We start from the raw sequence: 20,528 nt of genomic DNA on the forward strand, positions 1-20,528 counted from the left end.
AGCGGAGAGAAATGTGTAAGTTGGAAAGTAACAGTGTTTAAAAAAACCCTGCAAGTCTGCAAAACAAGAAAACAAACACATGGGCGCGCGCACCTACCCTCATGCAAAATACCCTCTTCCCAAATAAACCCCTTCTGTAACACTTCTTGGATTTTTGATGAAAGCTGAGATACAAATGTGTCCTTTTCATACTAGACTTTTTTCACCAAACCTTTTGGATTGTAAAGTAAACTTCAATACTGATTATTTTTTTTCTTTTTCCTCTTTGCTCAGTAATTTACATTTTAGAAACAGGTCAAGGAGCACACATAGTTTGCATTCAGACTTTGTTTTTCTCTGGCATGTCTTCTGGCTTCTAAGAGAAATATTGTTACTGAACTGTAGATGTCGGTTGTGCCAATGCACACATACACTCCCTTTCCACATTGTTTCCCATGACTCTTAAAATAAAGTTCAAAAGCTCTCTAGTTGCTTAAAAAAATCCTACTTGATATAAAAGCAGTTGGTGCCTACCTTTTCTTTGTTTCTTGTGTAAAGTAAGTTTGTTACCCTAAGAAGGTTCCAAATATACTTTATGTGAAATTGAAATAAGTCAAGCATGATATTATATATGAAAGCTTCTCACTCAGCAAACTTAATGTGATAAACCAACAGACACTCTCCTGTGCTTTCAAGTATGTTTTGACGTATACCTCCTACAGTTCTTTAAACATGAAAAATTGCTATGTATGAAGTTCTGCTGACTTGGAAAATTAAAATCAAGGTCTATCCTTTAAGATAACTCTGACGTACTCCCTAAAGAAGGAATTTTTATGCATAAAACTTGCCTCAAAACCTAGCATTCCTGTGCATGAGCAGCAGAGCTCTGAGACTATATTCACCCAGAGAAATATCCAATTCTTTGCAGGGTAGACATCCACTATTTGTATGTCTTGACACTTAGGCACATTTCCATTCTAAACCACACTACACAGCCTTTTTCTAATATTTGCAACTTTGTAAACATTAAGTAAAAGAAAAGTCTTTACCTTTTAATCTTGTGCTGGTGGGTTTCTGGTTTATCCTTTACAGAGGAACTCCTGAGGGTAAGCTTCAGTATAATCTGAAAAACATTGTTTCAAATATTTGCCTAAGTAATGTGTCTTGAGTGGCATTCGATTAAGTATTTTCTGCATGCCTTCTGCTTCTAATTCTTAAATAATTGTCCAAGGGTTCATCTTCAGGAGCAGTATGTGAGAGAGAAGCTGACTTCTGCAACTGCAGTAGAGAGGCAAATTGGTTACTTTCTACTTGGGGAATCTGGTTCTGCCTGTTTGAAACCCAGCCTTGCTGAGAGGCGGATCACTGCTGGAGCTGCCCAGTAGCAGGAAGCAGCTAGGAGCAGCTCCCTAGTAGATAGAGGCCTTGTAAGCTGGAAGTGGAGCACTGCCTACCTATGAAGCACAAGTGTAAGTGCAGGGATTGCTTTCTTCTACACTGAAGCACGAAGAAAAAAGGAAGCAAGGCTAGGTCCTTCAAACATTTACTTGAAAGGGGGAAAAAAAATCCAGCATAATAACACCCTATATCACAGTCAGTACCTGAAAAATATTTTAACTCAATTTTTAAGCTTGACCTAAAGGCTGAAGCAGGTAGGGGTGTACAGCAGGAAATGTATGACCTGTGCAAAACCATTTCAGTTCCTGGGGAGCATAAGGTGGAGACAGCTATTTGGATATGTTACTTTTCCAGATACAGCACCTCAGCTGTGTATTTTGAATACAGTCAGTATTCAAACAGGAGTGCTGTGGAGAAAATGGAAGCTAATTGACCAAAAAGACAAATCTTACACCTTTCAAGGTATTAGAGGTTAAAAATCAGCAGCTACTGCAAGTTATAGGATGTTAGTGTCACACTCACACTGAGCTATGCAGCTCACCAACATTTCATTCTGCTTCAGCTGTGCTTGTAGAATGTGCAGTCCAATAACATAGTAAATAGTGCAGTTATTTAATCTTCAGGTGAAAAAGGAATAGGCTGTGGCAACAAACTCTGTGTTCAGAAATACTTTCTTCAATTAGATCTAGATGAATTGACAGCACTGCTGAGGGATGCTTTTTGAGACTAAGGGGCAGTGCAGTAGGATTTTCAGACTGTAACAAAGATAGGTTATGTGGGGGAAAAAAAAAAGTCGAGATAGTAGTTTCCAATCTTTTAATTACTTTGCATAGCTTTCTTGAATTTCATTTCAGTTTTTCCCTGGTTTAGCTTTGGCCTTATTTCGTAGATAAATACTGAGAGGACATTACTTGTTCTAGTTGGTTGGTGAGAAGGAATAGTGCCAGAGTATCATAAGCATATCGAAAATGTCATATGTTCTGTATATGCATTGAACAACAGTTAGGGAATCTCTGTACTAAATCATACAAAGTACTGTAGAAGTACTCATTTTGTTCAAAAGCGGGAATGGATTATCAAAGGAGGCATGGGGAGGAGAGCCTTACGCTCTTTCTAGCACTGCAGGCAAGTCAGCAAGGTTTTGATTATCAGTAAGATGTGGGGATTTTTATCCCCAAGATGATGATACATAAGTGAACCTTTTGGACCACGAATAGTTAAGACTGATGAAGACTGAGAGAGAATGGACATTTAAGAAGCTGTCTTTCTATGGTCTCCTTCATAAACTCTTCTTGAAAAGAAAGATTAGGTAATGAATCATAGTGCATGAGGTTAACGGTGACAAGGAATGTTTTTTTCAGCTGTAGATGCAGCACAGCTTTTTTTTTTTAATGCCTCTTTGAAGCTAAAAACTCTCTTGGGAGTAAAATAGTTAAGAATTGAGGTTCTCATACTGCGATTCTGGAAAATAGGAAGGAATAAGATCTTAGATCAAACTGAAGTGCTGACAAGTTCTGCTAACTACGGAGTGAATTCTTACCATTGTTCCTTCCCAGCAAGGAGTATGATAAATCCAAAGTGCAAGCTTTGGCCTAACATTTCCTAAAAGCCATTTGAGTTAATGGTGATGATTTGAGATTTATTTCAGAAGAAAGGCTATGATGTCTGGCTCCAAAGCCATCTGCCGTTGCATTCATGGAAGCCAAATATTTGTGATTTTATCCAGAAAGTTGAATCAGAGTTCTCATGTAATGGAAGGGTTGTTAAATTTCAGAACAACATTATTTTAGTGGAATTCCCTTATTAGAGAAAGGCAAGTGCAGTTTTCAGATTCCCTAATGCTATGCAATACTCCTCTTTGCAGCTTTTGCACTTAGCTTGGATTATTATTGTTGTAGAAAGTGCAAGATAAGATTGCATTGTATGCTTATATTCCAAAATGGTCTACACTGGTTCAAAGCAAACGGTATCAGTTTTCATGCTGAAAAATAGTAACTTTGAACAGGAGTAGTCTATTGCTCGTAAAATATTATTTAATATTTTTTCATAGTTCCTAGAGTTTTACCATACTAGCTTTTAATTAAAAGCAGTTAATGGGAGAGGAAAGACTATATATCCTATTGTCACAAACAGTTTTTATGAAAGATGGGAACAACTCTTTTTTGACTTGACCTCTTTTGTGAAGTTTTGTTCATTCCTTATAAAACTCTCAGACCGTCAAGAAACACAAATGATTTCCTATGTGTTTCTTTTTGTCATTTTGGTTTGTCTGTTCAAAATATATATTTTGGATTTCTATCTAAATTTCTCCATTTGTTATTAAAATTTGCTTGTAAGTGAACTCAGAAAATCATTGATCAACATGACTGCAAGTTTACTTTTTAAAATTTCTTCTTAGGGAATACATCTGCTTGGCTAACGCATTCCTAAATACTTAGATAAACTTACCTTGTTAATCCATCCTACCTTCTTGGATGCTGACCGATTTAAATCCATTTTAATCAAGAAGTTGGGGTCTCAAAGATAGTCAAGTCCTGTGAGTTTCATGAAAATCATTACTTGGATAGCTGAGAGAAATCCCGGTAAGGGAAAAGATTTTGCCTTTCTGTGAGAGGTGGTTCCATACAGGTTTTGGCAGTTACCCTTGCTTTTTCTTACATATAGTTTGTGATGTACCTTTTAGGGCTTTAGATTGGAAGCTTTTCCAGTTTCATTTCATATATATAGAGGAGTTCTCAGTGAAACATTAAAAAATTAATCTTGATAAAAGGAAGTAACTTTCATTTCTGTGGTTAGAACATGGTATCACCAGGAGTTTGCTGAGGTGAAGAACTTAAGCTTTTGGGATGTTTATAATTCTGGACAGCCCTCTTATCTTTGTAGAAGTTATTGATAACAGTGTTGAAAGGAACATAACACCTGAAGCCTCTGCTTCAGGGTGTATGTCTATGTTAAAGTGTGAAATAATGAATAACATTCTTTGGGTGGTAAATCAGATCTGTTTTGTGCCTTTTAAAAAACACACATTATTGGCTGTAGTGTTGGATACAGTTACAGAGTATATGGAAGACAAATCTGATCAAGAAAACACTCCCCCAAAGACTTAAGACGTTTATCTTTTGGAGTTTATCTTTTGGAGATCTGAGAATCTCTCTTGTGTCAGGGTGCTAAGTGTTTCTTTTGATCTTTTCTTTAGGCTGGCAAATAAGCAGGACAGAGAAGGAGCTCTTTCGGAAGCAGATATAATTGAGTCCTTATCTCTGGAAAAGCTTGTCAACGAACACAAGTGTCTATGTCAAATTGTAAGTGTATTTTAAGATGCTTCATTTTCTAATATATATGTAAAGCTTGCAATAAGGTAGGAGATTGTGCCACATGGCGTAAAACTGAAACTAAAACCCTGCAATCCCAGCAAAGTTACAGTACATGTATCTGTTCTGCAAGCAATTCTACTGTTCACCTTGATGTTCTGCTTCTGGATCTGTTGAAAAAGTCTTTGTAACAAGGATCCTCAAAGTGTACCTGCTGGTCCATTCTGAAACCATGTAAGAATAATTAGTTACTGATGTGGTTTAAAACTTGTTTAATTGGACAGCAAGTTTTGTATTCCACCTTTTTAAAAAGAAGCAGGAAATGGAATTTGCCTGCGTTGACATTGAGGAAGGATCGCTGTTCGGATATGATGTTTGTCTCATTTCTGTCCATAGCTAAAACCATCATTTAGTCTGAGTCACCATCTGGCAAACAGTAAGAACTTAATCTAATTCCTAGGGCGTCTAATTCCCAGCACAGTAGTCACCAAAGTACACTGTTAGAGCTAGTTGCTAGTTAATATTTGTCTTAAAACAACTACATTTCAGATGTAGTATTCACAGTCATGTTTTTTAAAAAAAAAAAAAAAAAATCATAAAAAAAGGCAGGGGGGAGCCAAAACCAGAAATCTGTATGAAAGCTACTTAATATTGGTCAGTATTTCAGATAATTTATCCAAATCAGTAGTCCCTGAAGTTTTCTTAAGCCTTTGTTTTAATCAACCTGTTTTAGCTAACTATTTGTGGGTTTTACTTTTATAATCTTTTTCTAATTGCAGTAAGAAACATTTTAAAAGATAATGAGAGTTATGCTGTTATTAACCAAAATTAGGAGGCAATTTTGCAAAACCATTCCAGCTGGTATTTGGGTTTTAAAATTTAAAAAAGACTTTTAATTCCCTAGGGAGAGTTGCAAAATTCATAGGGTGATAAATATTGCTATTATTTTCTCTAGAAAGCTGAGTTATAGCAGGGCATAGCTATGTTCATTATGTCATGACTCTTTGAGTGCTTTTCTTCAGTCAGTGGACTTTGCACTATGCATGTGTAGCAATCATAAAAATAAAAATTGCAAGTTTGCTGTTTTTTTCCCAAGGGACTTCTATGACAAAAATATTTTCTTGCAAAACATTATCAATATAAAAGACTAGTGTATTTTTCCAATACTTTAGAATTACTTAATTTATGACATGTTCGAGTAAAATGCTGTTCTTGTTCTCCATTTATATCTTGGGTGTAATTAGCAAAGAAACTAGATCACATACTCTGAGTCATTTTAGCTGAAAGCAGCTGAGTGTCTTACATACACAAATGGACAGCTTCTTTACTAGGCTCATTAAAGGTAAACATGGTCCCAAGTTACTTCTACATGATGACTCATGGGGTGAATTTAAACAGGAGCGTTGTGAAACAAGATTTAAATAACATTAGGCAAGGACCAAAAAACCTTTTATTTGTTCTTACTCTTTTAATTAGTTTTCTTCTGGATCTTTAAATTTCCCCACAAAACATTAAAGCAAAGGAAGGAGTCATTTGTCTCACTGTCACACAGTGTCAGTGAGAATGACCTTCCTCTTTTTCTTTTTTAATATGTCTGTATATTCTATATTTCTAAATTTCTGTATTTTATAACTGAATTACAGCAATAATAATCTTGGTGCAAACCAAGAAGAAAATTGCCCCAGTGCTGTCTATTGTTTTATCTTAGTTTTCTCAGAGAAACAAGGTATTATTGCCTATACATCTTCTCCCTGATGAGGTTCTGCTAGAGAGTATTGTAATGTTCCGTAGTGAACAGCACTCATATTTGAACCTTAATTTAGACAAAGTAGGAATGTATTAAAATGCAAATTAGGTTTGGCACTCTGGGGGAACATAACTGGTCAGAATTTTTTTTTTCTGTTGTAAATTGTATATACCATATCTGACTATGGTGCCATTTAAATGCTTGTCAAATGAAGAGATAATACAGAGAATTTTTTAGGTGTTGACATTGGAAAGTTAGTCTTTTTTAATCTTCCTTCATTCATGAACACAAATCCTGAACACAATCAGTGTGAATTATCATTTCTTCGTGTCAAATACATAGCTGGATCTATTCAATTATTATTCAGAGAACAGTTTAAAAGACCCAAACAGTGCTCCAAAACATTCTGGAAAATAGTTCTGAAGAGATCTTGAGAGGTCATCTAGTCCTTTTCCATGTTCTAAGCTAGAATCAAGCCATATCTCTTTTGTTCCAATTAAAGCCCATTATACTTGTCCTCCTGACAATGGACATGAAGAGCAAATTATTCTTTTCCTATTTGAAGTTATGCCTTGTGTTTTTGAAGGCTATTATCATATCTCTTTGAAGCTGTTTCATCTCAAGAGACTCCTGTTCCTTCAATATTTTCTTACCAGATGTGTTTTCATAACCAATTTTGTCTGATTTTTCTCACTTTGCTCCTCTTGATTCCCTCCAGTCAATCCACTTCCTTGAAATGTTGCATCCGAGCTAGACAAAGTGTTCCAGACTAATTTAGCAATGGCTTTTGCACCCATCTTCCAGTAGATTTGCCTAGATCATGTTTCTCTTTCTTGCTGATGAGAATATCATGACAAAAGTTTTACTCCAATCAAGATGCATAATATTTTGCTTCACCCCTGTCCACAATACCCATTCTGATCTAAAAAATTGAATTGGTTTGACAGTTTTTCTGACAAATTCACACTTCATTTTATTTATCCCCTAGGTGCTTATGAACAAGTTGAACATGTCTTTCATGAACTGAAGTTAAGCTGATTCTCTTACATCTCATTTTTTCTATTTTACTAGATAAATATAACATGGACTATTTATAAACCAGCAGCAAAACAGAACATACATATTCGGGGTTGATAAATTATATTTCTATATAGATGCATAGATATGGATGTGTATAGAAACAGGTGTGTAAATATACATATATACTCATAGCAGGTGTATATGTAACAGCTGTGTGTATATGTAACAGGTGTATATATATGTCTAGAGATAGCCATGCAAACATGTTTTTCTGTGTAGGATTCTAGTATTTTTGAAATGGGACTGGAAATAATGGAATTTGGTAGAACTAATGTGATTTGTATCTTGGCAAAAAAAGGACCTAAATTCATAGAATACCTAAATGCAAATTTATTTCCCATACTTCTCAGTGTTTTGCAAGGTTCACAGTAAACAGCAATTGTTTGGCTGATTTCTTGTTTCAGTCAAGGAATGTGATCTGAACTGCAAATAATTTTCCCCTCCTTCTCCTTATATTTACAGGAACCTTGCTCAGCTATCATGGGCTGTGGGAAAAAAATTGATAAATCAATAAAAAAGGGCTTATATTGGCTTCTACGTATTATAGCAAAAGATTTTGATGCCTTAAATGAGCGCATCCAAAGAGACACTACAGAACAAAAAGCATATGAAGAACAAAAGAAACTAGAACGAGCTGAGCGAGTGAGAAGGATACGAGAAGAAAGGTATTCTCTCTGTAGTTTCTCCTAGCTCCCCTTCCTCCCTTTCTCTAAAATACTTGATTCATTCCTGTACGTAGACCTTATGGGAACCAAGCTATCAAGAATTTAAAGCTTGCAAGCCAAGAGTCTCCATATTAAAAGTATGGACCTGAATGATAGAGCCTTTCTTTAAGACCTACAAGTTTTTGCCTGGTTCATCCCCTTTATTTTATTCACTCTGTGCTAGAAATGTACTGTGAATGAGAATTGCAAGGTAGTTGTGGAATAAATTTGGCCTTGCTAATATAATTTCACAGGAGGCTAACCTAAAAAATAAATCCTCTCATTTAATCTTGTCACCTTCAAGTGTGTTCTAAAATAAACTTCTATTAACTTAAGTTAGACTTTGTAACCCATATGTGAATATTGAAGATTAGATGTGAAACTTGATTCAACACTATGCTTAATAAACTTCAGGATATCCAGCAGGTGAGGCATGGAGAGACTTAATATGATGCAGGGAGGGGAAGCAGGACAAGTGATTTATTACTTCCCTTCAAAGCCCTGTGTGGTCATCAGCAGCCCACCATGGTTCCTGTTAGGGACTGATGTAAATCATTTCACTGGGGCATTCTTAAAAAATCCGCTGAGCACCCCTGTCTGCCCTATATATGCAGAGTTTTGCGAGTCTCAGTTACTGTGAGAAGTAACTGTGAAACTACTGTGAAGTGTCTTGGCTTGTACTCTTGCTGATTTGGTTTACTTCAGCAAGTAAATCACTTAAGCACATTTTAAACACCTGGAATTTGACACGGTCTTCATACATATTTCACAAACTTATAAAAAAATTCATACACTGTTAGTCTGCCAGATGTCTCTGCATAGACAAAACCCTCTGACCATGTTGGATTATGTTGGGTTTATGCCATCTTGAGAGGTGTAGCGAGGAGAACTGGCTTTGAAACATGTCTCAAAGAGATTGTCTGATGATATGGGCATTTTCCATATATCCTGTTCCCGCTCAGTGATCTTGATTGCATTTGTTCACTGGAAGAATTGGTTGGGTCTGAATTGGATTACAGTTTTGCTAAACTACTTGTGTCTTAGAGGAAAACTAACTAGTAACTTCTGCTGGTTTTACCTGTAGGTGAGGGCTTGTCTCAGATATAAGAGATGGCATTAACTCATTTTGCTGTTTTGCATCAAATCGATTTCTTACTGTAAGAAACAGGTTAATCTCAATTCAAGTGTAATTCTGTTTCATTCTGTGTTTTAATAATTCCCCAGACTGCTTTTTGTTCAGATTTGCTTCCCTGAATGTTTTTTCAAAGTGCATTTCCTCCACAATATGTTAGTAGCAATCGTCTTGTTCCAAACGGAAAACCAGAGGGAGAGGTAGCGCCAATAAGTTTTAACATAGCACTGGGCATTCTTTCCAAGTAGTATGGTTTCATAGGTAGATCGGTGACCTCCTTTTCATTCCCATCTGTGCCTCTGAACAACGGGGTTACATCCTCTCTCAGTACTTGCAGCTGCAAAGTAGGTGTAACAGTGACTTTCTATGTGCAAGTACCATCAGATTGATTGATGAAAAGTATTTGATGAACAAATGATATATTATTTAATACATAATAATTTAATATTTCCTACATAGAGATCCGGTACATAAAAAATAAGTCATGCTGGTGCAACAACAGTATACTGAGCAGTATGTGTCTTTCTGAACTTTCCTGAGTCTAGTTGAAGTAAATATGGTTCCCTAACTGTTACTACATAAACTCAACAGTCTGGCACCAGTTCTCCCTTATGTATATTAAGAAGAACCTAGAATTATGAGAAATTAAGAATTAAGAAAAACCTAGAATTATGAGAAATGGAGGTGTATTAAAAATAGAAGAATAGGTTTTAGATAGTCTGGTTTCCCACCACATAGTTTGTTTTTTTTTTTTTAAACGATAGAATACCTTGAAACAATTGTTATAACAGATTAGCAGTGTGAAAATTTCAGCATGAAAATTTCAGCATACTGTTGAAAAATCAAAACCTTCCAGTTATAGCTGTATTCTGTCACATATCCTGTCCTCAGAAACTGCTTCTACTTCCTGAAGTGCTGATTGAACATTCAGGCACATAGCAGCATGTGTTTCTACCTCTGCCATAATATATACTTGTGCTTTATTGATGTTAGCCTATCATTGTGATTTCTGTAGAATGTTTTTCAAAATACAGAAGCATATTGCAAAATCAGCTGCCATAAATTGGAGGATGAGTTAGATGACCTAATAAGTGTTCTCTAGTATGTAAAATTTACGGCTTGGCTTCTTCATAATTCTTTGTTCATCCCCCCCTCTTTCTCCTCCTTCCTTCCCCCCCTCCCCCCAAAAAAAACCCAACAAACCCCAAAAACACTAAAACAACAACAACATAAACCCAACAACAACAACAAAGGGAAAAAAAGAGAAGAAGGAAGAAGTATACCTGATGAGGAAGACCCTGAGCCTGGGAACGCTGAAAACCCCTTCCAGCCTATATCTGCTGTAATATCTGAGGTATGAGAATATGTGGAAATCTGGATCGTTTTAGACCTACTACTAACACATGTCTGAGAGGTAATGAGAAAAATAGTTCATTTAAAAGAATTTTTCTAAGTCTGTATACACAGCATTATTTTATTTATTTTTTTTTAATCTTGGCAGTATTGTTTCGCGTGCATTGAATCAATGCTTTCATGTTAAGAAAATCCCCTATTACCGATTCAGGGACAAAAAGTTTTGTAGACACAGTAACTAAAGGTATTGTAAACAAGATGACTGAACACATTTCATAATTAAACTATTGGATATTCAGGAGTGGAAAATATTCAAGGTCTATTAGTTTCTTGTAAAGTGTTTTAGTGATGTAGAGAGTCATAAAATCTCCCTGACTACTTTGACTACTTAGATTTCTGACCATAACCTGTTTTTTGTTGAAAACTGAGACAATTGAGAAGTTTTCTTAGCTTTGAAATATGAAAAGCATATTAATATATAAAGTTTCCTTAACCTGTGTTTCTAAGTTCGGGTAGTTCTTATTTATTGTACCATATTTTTTTATTCAGTTGACTTGAGATAACATAATCTCAAGAAACACATAAACTCTCAGAGACTTTTCCAGTAAGTAATTCAAACATTTGCTTCTCGCCAGGACAAAAGCGCCCATATCCATATATCTTGTAAAGTCAGCTACATGCACAATAATATGCTTTATAATAACATACGGAGTAAGAAGAGAAGGGTATAGCTACGAGTATTGCAGAGACGGTGATTAAGTGATACAGAACCTGTGAAACAGCCTATCATTGAGTCTGTATGACACAATTGGTATTTATCAAATCATGGTAGCACTTACCAGATACTTAAACTCTGTGCATGTGTATTTTGTTTTAACTAAAACATTAAAAAAAAAACAAAAGAAGAAATTAGGAATTTTCTAACCTTTTGCTCAGGACTGTTGATGTTGTTTAAATAGCTAGCGCTTTTTTTTTTTTCATATGCCAAAAATAAAGCAAGAAAACAGGCTATAAATCTAAAGAGCATTTCTTTTGCTGTTAATCCCTTTGGTGGTGGGGTTTTTTTTTCTTCCCTTTCCTCTGGACAGGATATTGGAAATTTAATTTCTTCACCTATTTGAAAATATTTTCCATGCTAGATGTGGGACAGAAAAATATTTTAGGAAAATTTTGATTTTTAAAATAACCTTCCTGTCTTATTAGTCAGTTTACAGCATTAGAAGTTGTTAAAAAAGAATCTTACACTTTTTGTTAGAATGAAAAACAAATTGAAAAGGAAAAGAAGCGGCAAAGGCTGGAGACAGAAAAGGCTACGATTGTCTTGAAATCACAAACAGAGCAGGAACAAATCGATGCCCAGCACTTATCAAGTACCAGTAGCCAAAATACAAATGATAGTAGACTAGAAACATGCAGTTCTACAACTACACAGCTTTTGCAGCATGAAGAAGAAAATGAGCAGCAAGCCTCTGAATGCCTTGACTCAGGTAAAACTGCTTCCTTTTAATGTGTCATTTAATGTTATTTTTCACATAGTTCTTCCCTCCGTCTGTATTATTTTTCATGATACCACACGTCAATTTAATCTATTGAAAACATAAAAATGTACCATTAGGTTATTGTATTGGAAAATGCGCTCGAAAAAGTGCATGTTTGTTGGTGTGACTGATACTATATCTGAAACTAGGTTCATTTTTATCATAATCAAATACGTGGTCCACTTTCCATCAGTACCAAGCTAAGTTGAATTTCTTTATTAAAACATAGAGTTTGCATATATTTTATGCTTACAGTTTATTTTCTATAGCAAAATGTTGTGTAAATTTTACATTTCACATAATTTTGTGTTTAAGTTTGGACTGAAAACGTGGATGTATCTCACCCCAACAACTGTATTAAAAGATGATCTAAGAGAGTCTCTGAATATAACTGTATGATACGTAATGCTTTATTTCTGTTTGGTGTAGATAACAGTAAGAAAAAAAATAAAAAACCAAAATTAAAAAGGGGCCACAGAGTAGAACCTATTAATGCAGAGGACACTGTTCCCAAAAATCCTACACCACCACCAGCACTTCCACCAGGTAAGTGTACTAACAAACAATAATCGATGTCTCAATTTGTGGTTATTAATCCTTTAAAATATTCATTTGTGAATGATGAAACTGGAACGGTCTTCATACAGAGATATGCTACTAAACCTTACTTTCTAGGAAATCTTTGATGCAGTTTCCCACTTCATGGTATGAACTTTCAGCAGTATTGATTTGATCTATTCCATGGGGGAAGATGTTATTATTTTCACAAAAGAGAGTCAGAAACTTGACTGCTCACTAATGAAAAAGTGATTAAAAATATCAGTATTTTTAAGGGTAAATCGGTTTATTTTTAAAGTATTTCCTCATTATTCACCATATATACAATATATTACATACTTTTGGCATTTCTAAATGCTTTGATTTCTCCCAAAGAGAACTGGCTTCCATACATTTCATCAGAATCGAGTGCAGTCGTGGTGTGTTTTGACTGTCTTTGTTTTCCTTTAGTTGGCTGGGGAACTCCCAAACTTAATAGACTTCGAAAACTTGAGCCTCTTGGTGAAACACATCATGCTGGTAATTGAAAATATTTTGGGTTTTGCACTTTTTTTAAAGCATTCTCCATTGTTTATTCACTTCTACATTAATTTCATTCTTCATCTTTTTTTAATTTCATAATGCCAATTTTCATTGACCAAAAGCTAACCCTTTTGCTTAGCAGAAAGCATCTTTTTGATTTTTCAAGTCTTATTTCTTTTTTTACCAAAAAGAGTAAGTTTTCTTAGATTCCCTTATGAAGTTTAAAGTGGCATGGGATATCAGAAGCTATTAATGATCTGAAGTTATTGGCACAGCAGCATGCACCTAAATATTATAATGTGCCATATAACAAAGAGTAACAGGACCAGTTACTTTAAGTGTCCAAACACATACTGCATTCAAAATAAAAGTTGCAAAGTATATTGCCGTTGTCCTCCGTATGTAGACAGTTCATCATTATCTGATGCAATGGGGACAGCAGTTGGGTTACCTGGATACTGGAAGAAGTCTGAGGTACTCAGCAGAGAGGATACTTCAGAAATACTTAAGCAGGACTGCAGAGATCCAGCAGGGCTTGTTAATTTGGGATCCATAGTGGCTCTTCCACATCCAGGCTGATTCTGCACTAAGCTGCCTGTTCGTTTCCACACTGATCTTATGATCTGATCTGGAAGTGCTAATCGCTTCACAATACTGAACCCAAATGGGCCCCATGTATTTCTGTAGTTCTGTGAACCATAGCCCACCTCCAGATGAATTTGCTGTGTGTAAGCTGACTCCTTGTGTTACCTCTTGAGATACTAGCAGTGGATGGATAGAAGAAATTTTAGACTGTTTCCATATGGTTTTAAAAGCATAGTCTGTAAGATTTTTGTTATTGATTTGGGGGTGTTTTCTTGTGAGAAGGAAAGCTAAGGAAGTGGGCATCTCTGAATTAAGTCCATTATGGTAGCAACTCCAAATGAGGGACTGCAATCCTAGCTATGATGAAAAGCCCAACATAAATTTGATTGCAGAAGTAGTGAGACTTCCAACTGAAAACTAGGTTATTGGTTTGCAAGGAGAGGTGTCAGTGATAAAGGTTGGGATCTGCTGCTTTACCTGAAGAGCCAGTGTCCCTGAAAGTTCACAAACTGATAGGAGAAGTAAGTTTAATAACTGGAAATGTCAAGATGTAATAGGCAGATACTTGATTTCTCTCTTCAATAGTGACTGTTTTCTATTTTTGGAAGACCATGGAAGACTGTTTTTCATATGCCCATATGGCATCTTTTTCTCAGTTTTAGATGATAATTTCTTCATTTTTCTTACATTTTTGTTTTTCAAATTTTGAAAAGCCAAATGGAGACATCTGGAGTAATATGAGAGGAGGATAACCAGACTAAAGCAATGGGAACACTTATACAAATTGAACAAAGAGAACATTAATTGAGGAACTTACAGAGAAAGGAGTTCAGTGTGGCTGTAGTGATCCTTGAGTTGAACTGATTGTATTACTATCATGTAGTACTTGATGTGTAGCACCACGTGGACATACCTGCTGAAGTTCTGAAGCAACAGAACATGGAGCTGATTCTGCCAAAGAATCAAAAGATGCCTAAAGGGAAATTAAGATCTCTAAAAACTAGATATTTATTTTCACAGGAGTGTAATTCATGTGCATAAAATGTAATTTATAGTCTTAATCATAAAACCATCTTGCTCTTGCTCTTTTTTTTAAAGGCATATAGAGAGAAGGCGGCAAGAAAGAAAAGCCAGATGAAGAGGTAGGGAGGGGAAGAAAGGGAAGGAGTGATACTGAATTTTTATCCGTGCCTAAGGGAGGTGTTGCATTTTGTGGCAAGAGCATGGGTGGGGCAAAGAGGGAAAAAAATGCTTAAGCTAGGTACCCTACTCACAGGTGTGTAAGTTAGTAACCTGAGATCTGTGTTAATTCAGTCCATTTGTAAAATAAGGATAATAATTAAAGTATTTTGGAATCTAACAATGGAAAAGATGTTGGTAGGGTAACGATCTCTTGACCAGAGGTGTAACCACTGACCCCCCAGGAAACTTGGAGTGCTCAGAACTTTGCAGCTGAATTCAAGACATTACGTGCTGAGATTTGTTTTTTCCAGGAATTTTGAGACACTCAAAAGATTCACACAGATACAGAAAATCCTGAGAAAGCAAGAAAACATCTATTAGGAAAGCACTATTTGTAAATGAAAAAAGCTCTTCAAATGCATGGTCCAGCATTGTCAAACCTTTATTTAGGTCCTGATATCAAAGAGCATCAATTACTTATTTTGCTTAAAGCAGTTGGTTTTTTACTCAGACCATTTGAGATCCATAGAATCATTTACGTTGGAAAGGACCCTTAAGGTCATTGAGTCCAACTGTTAACCTAACATTACCAAGTCCATCTTGCACTGATTTTAGCTTGCCATCTGTCCTTGCCCATTTTCTGTCACGCAACAGTGTTTTTCAATGAGTTTTTACATATTTTGCAGACAGAGAACCTGCTCCTGCTTGGAAACTCATTTGAGTTTTTCTAAGACCAGTGGAGCCTACCTTTGATCCATTTTTTAGAATATTCCCTGAATTGCATTTTTCTGAAAACCAACTTCTTTTTGGCTGTCCCTTCAGCAAAGAAATAAGTCAATTTTGATTTTTTTTCCCCCCAGCTTTGCCCAAAATTCACTGTAAAGGTGGTTTTAAAAGTTTTTTAGCCAATCAACCTTTGTGAAACAAAAAGGCCTGGTTTCTTTATTGGTTTCATGATTAATTGATATAAATGTCTTGAAGGCATAATTCGCAGTAAAAGCTCAAAGTAGGTTTTTTTTTTTTTAATTTCCTTTAGCTGGGACTTTAGTAAGACTTTCTTTTCTGTGGGTTTTTTGCATTCTCTGAAGTGCAATGTTTTCTATAGCAGTACTGCATTCTGTTGAACAATTTGCTTTGACAAACTGTTATTGGCCAAGTGGCTGAAAAGTCTCTGTATATGGGGCAAATGAGCACCTACTTTCACGTAGACCAGGCTGTAAAACCTCAATTCTAGTAGGATGCCCAGTAGATGCTTTTGTCAGGACTCCTGGTAAAATTGTTAGTGTCCATAAGAGCAAGGAAAGAAAAAAAGTATTTAACAGTCTCCTTTAAAAAAGTTTAAGGAGCCTTGGTTATGCATAGAGGTTATTTTCAGGAGTACTCCTGAAGCCTATGTCCAAGAGTGTATCAATGAAACATTTGATAGCTCCTCAATGTAAGTCAAGAAACCCCCTTAAGCTTCAAAACAGATATGACTTTTTGTAGTGTTGATTTCTGCTAGTCCACGGAAAAACATAGGAACAGGTGTTTCTCAGTATTCCCATGCATTCTAGTACAGGTCTTTGTCAGTTAGAGTAGCAGTTATTCCTTTGGTTTTGTCTTAAAAATGATTTTTTTGAAAGTGTCACAGATATGTGGTAGACCTTGCTGCTGAAATACATAAAAGTTAGTGTAGTGTGAGGTTGGAAACAACCTCCAAAGGTCTGGTTTTTAATGCTAGGTGTTCTCAGAGACATAAATCTGTCTTAATGATTTAATGTGCAAACTGAAAATTTTAAGTGCTAGCGAGCAGGCTATTTAGTATATATATGAGTCATTTTTGTGTCATTCTTAGCAGAGAACATTATGGTGGATGTTTAGGCAGAGTTAACAGGCAGTAGAGTCAATTGTATAAATCTTTAATTATACACTTATTTTCACTAAAGACTGCAGTTTTTCCAGTCATGCTAATGATTCTAGCACAACACTAGGTAATGAGTGTCTGTTTAGTGTCAAGAATGATAAACCTCTCTCCTTATAGGAGGTAAAATTGCCTGCCAGTCCTAAAGTTGTTTGCCAGACCTCAAGAAACTGACTAATAAAAACATCCATTATACAGGTTTTCATTTACCCTATAATAATTTGTTGCAGTTTTGTTGTTTTTCACATGCTGCTGTAACACTGAATTAGCTCTATTAAAATCAAAGGATTTACAACAATAATATAAAAGTGTTATTATTTTACTGATTAAATGTAAGGATAACTAAAACCTTGATCCTACAGACATGTACACAACATATTCATAGAGTAACGTAATCCAACTTTTGTTAATTTTAGCTCAGGAATGCAATTTTAACCCAAGTTATTGCATATGTAGAACAAGTGGAATATATTTTTCTTGGAAAATTATGATTTATTAAAGCTGAATTTTGTGTTGGCAGGCCATCAAGGCTTTGTTGGGGAGGACGTTGTCTGTATAAACAAAATTGAGATTTGAATGCTTCAAAAAGCTGCTTTTACTTTTTCTTGATTTCTACCTGTTTCCTCTTAACATATTTCATTAATTATTTTGCTTGTGAAACACTTTGCATGTACCAGTCTGCATGGTTTTTTTTCTTTTATATCCATTACAAATGTTTGAGAATACTTGTTATTCTCTTCTGATGTACCTAATAACTTTGTCTTGAACAATTTTACTGCTTTAAACTCATTATTGACAAAAGGAAATGTTGCACTTTTATGTAAAAATTCTTAATGTAGTTCTTTTAGAAAGTTAGTATGGCTTTCAAGATAGATGCCATGCATAAAAGGTCCCAAAATTTTGGATGCTGCATAGCATTACTGTCACTTAACACTTCATTGCAATGCAGACTTGACTACAGCAACATTCAAATTTTGATACTTCATTTTTTCAGTTGTTATTTGTACACTTTGGATGTCTCATTTCCTATTTTTGGGATGTTTACAGATTAACTTTGGGCTTGATCTTGCAAATGCTGATGCATGTATAACAAAATGTAATTAAACCCTATTTTGGCCAATACACCTCCATACATTAATTAGCACTATGTCTGAAAGTTGCTTTTAGGAATTAGCTCTAAACTTGTAGGCTACCTAGCTTTCATTAAGGTAGCAAGAATTTACCTTATTTAAACAGCCTTTAAGCAAGGGAGATCGTAAATAACAGATTAATGTGTTTTTCTTCTCTGACATTTCTTATGCAGATTTCTATGGAAAGCCTCTGCCCCCGCTGACTATACGCCAAAGACCCAACAGTGATACCCATGATGTCATTGCTTAACTGGATAACAAATAGCATTTAAAAAACATTATAAAAATTTATATCAGAAACATTTTTTGCCCTTGAAGGAAAATTTTTTAAATGACAGTCTATCAGCTTGTTGCAAAATAACTTGGTGACGATTAAACATGGAGTTCATTCTATTGTATTTAGTTGATCAGACTTGGTCATTTACTTTTCACATCACCAGCTCTTCTTCAGGATTTAGCATGAAATCAAGAAAGGTCTATGTGTCATGGATGCTCATATGAACATGGTATTGAATATTTATTGGGTTTACTTGTGAAAATACATACCTGTAAACCTGAAGAAAAATACCTTCAAGATCACATAATACTGGATTGTATGTTCTCACCAAGACCTTTCTCCAGGTGCTGCACAGTGGTTGGTATTTTTGCATATAATAAATGGTTCTAAAGCATTTTGTAAGATTCATGTATGATAGAGTGAATATAGGAAGGTTATGCAACAAATACTGAGTATATTTTTCTAACTTTTTATAAAATTCTTTGAAAGTTTGAGTGGACATGCATACCTATTACCAATAAAATGATACGTAGAAAGCATTAGAAAGCTGATAGTCAAATGCATACAAGTAGAGTATGTTTGACACTTACGTTTCTCGTACAGTAGCAATACCTCTTATTAGGGATTACATTACCAGATGTGTATTTCGTATTTCTGGCAATCTGATGGGGAAGGAAGGTAGAAAAGAAAGTTTAAGATAAATACATTTTATACAAAATTGTGCTATTTGAATTGTCTGAAAGTTTTCTTATGTGTTGTTTTTTGTTTTGTTAACTGAATTTGGCATAGGTAAAAAATACAGTTGGAAAAACAGAGCTGAATATCATATTGTCTACTACTTCATACAAGAAAATTGCACATAGTGAAAGTTTTGCACTAATTCAGTCATCAGTTCTGATGGAAAACTGAATCAACCAGTATGCATATAAGCTCCAGCACTTTTTAATCTCGGTAATACTAAAATACCATCTTGAAAACAAAAGAAACTCCAGATTTTTAAGGACTTTTATATTATTTCTATGTAATCTGTTAATTTTACATTAAAAAAATCACATACAAGTGATACATAAACAACAAGGGTTACAGTTGGATATATTTCTATTTAAATGTTCTGTATATGCTGTTCTTCCTCTTACACTGGAGACAGCCATTGGTATATTGTGTAAAGGTATATCGTTATGCCACTTAGTTACAGCAAGGATGAAACCCCCATTCAAAGGTTTTTTGAAGAAGCATTACTTGATGATTTTCTATTACACTCTCAGTCCTCCTTAACATGTTATTACCAAAAGATTTTAGTAGTTGTTAGAACAATGCAATGTATATATTCAGCATTTTGACATTAGAAATCTTTACCATATACCCCTTACAGCAATGAGTTACACAAATAAACATCTACCATATTAATCGAAATGAAATTATTAACTAAGATTTTTAAAGAGTTTGAGTGGGGGGAAAAAAAATCAGTCTTAAGAATATTAAGTTTGGAATGGGTGGAGAGGAATATTCCAAGTTTGCTAGTTTAGTGTAAGGATGAAACAATTTGTATGTGACTGTCAGCATGAGAATACTTTTGTTGTATTCTAATAGTCTAACATGGTTCAGTTTGATTATTCTCAGGATCTAGTCATTTTTACTTTGAACAGACACAATATTAAGTGGAGGGGGGGTTGCATAAAAGTTTACTTGTGCAATCTCAATCTTACTATCTTTAACTATGTTACCACTTTAATTTTTTTTGGCTTAAAGGCTCTAAATTTGCAGGCTTATTTTTTTACAGCTTCAGTTTCTAAAAATGTATTACCCTTTTATTTTAACACTAATCTAAAATAAATTAATGGAAGTCTTTATTAAAAATAAAGCTAAATACTGCTGTGGAAACAAAATTTGAGAAACTGAAACAGAAGATGTTGATACTTACATGTGAAATGTGTGTTATGCGTGTTGTGTGTGTGGACACATGTATCAGTTTTGTTTCTGCTTTTAAAATAAATTTTACCAATATGTGACCAAAGTACTAAAAAATGTTTCATACAGTTTTGTTTATTAATATGCTCTGTAATTATTTACTACAGTAGTTTTTTCAGTAATTTATACTACCTTGACTTTTTATTTGCTCAAGATGACATTTA

At 35.0% G+C, this 20,528-nt stretch overlaps 1 protein-coding gene across 1 annotated transcript; it reads left to right on the plus strand.

The window, feature by feature from the left end:
* The first annotated feature begins 2,445 nt into the window (after window positions 1-2,445).
* ARL13B (ADP-ribosylation factor-like 13B) lies at window positions 2,446-18,369 on the plus strand. Its single transcript, XM_009579433.1, has 9 exons — window positions 2,446-2,528; window positions 4,574-4,679; window positions 7,978-8,180; window positions 9,546-9,551; window positions 10,615-10,705; window positions 11,960-12,191; window positions 12,672-12,788; window positions 13,251-13,319; window positions 18,293-18,369. The coding sequence occupies exons 1-9, from the start codon at window positions 2,446-2,448 to the stop codon at window positions 18,367-18,369; spliced, it is 984 nt and encodes a 327-aa protein (XP_009577728.1).
* The last annotated feature ends 2,159 nt before the right edge of the window (window positions 18,370-20,528 follow it).

This window comes from Fulmarus glacialis, unplaced genomic scaffold, assembly GCF_000690835.1.
Source record: "Fulmarus glacialis isolate BGI_N327 unplaced genomic scaffold, ASM69083v1 scaffold34166, whole genome shotgun sequence".
In the NCBI taxonomy this organism is placed as follows: Eukaryota; Metazoa; Chordata; class Aves; order Procellariiformes; family Procellariidae; genus Fulmarus; species Fulmarus glacialis.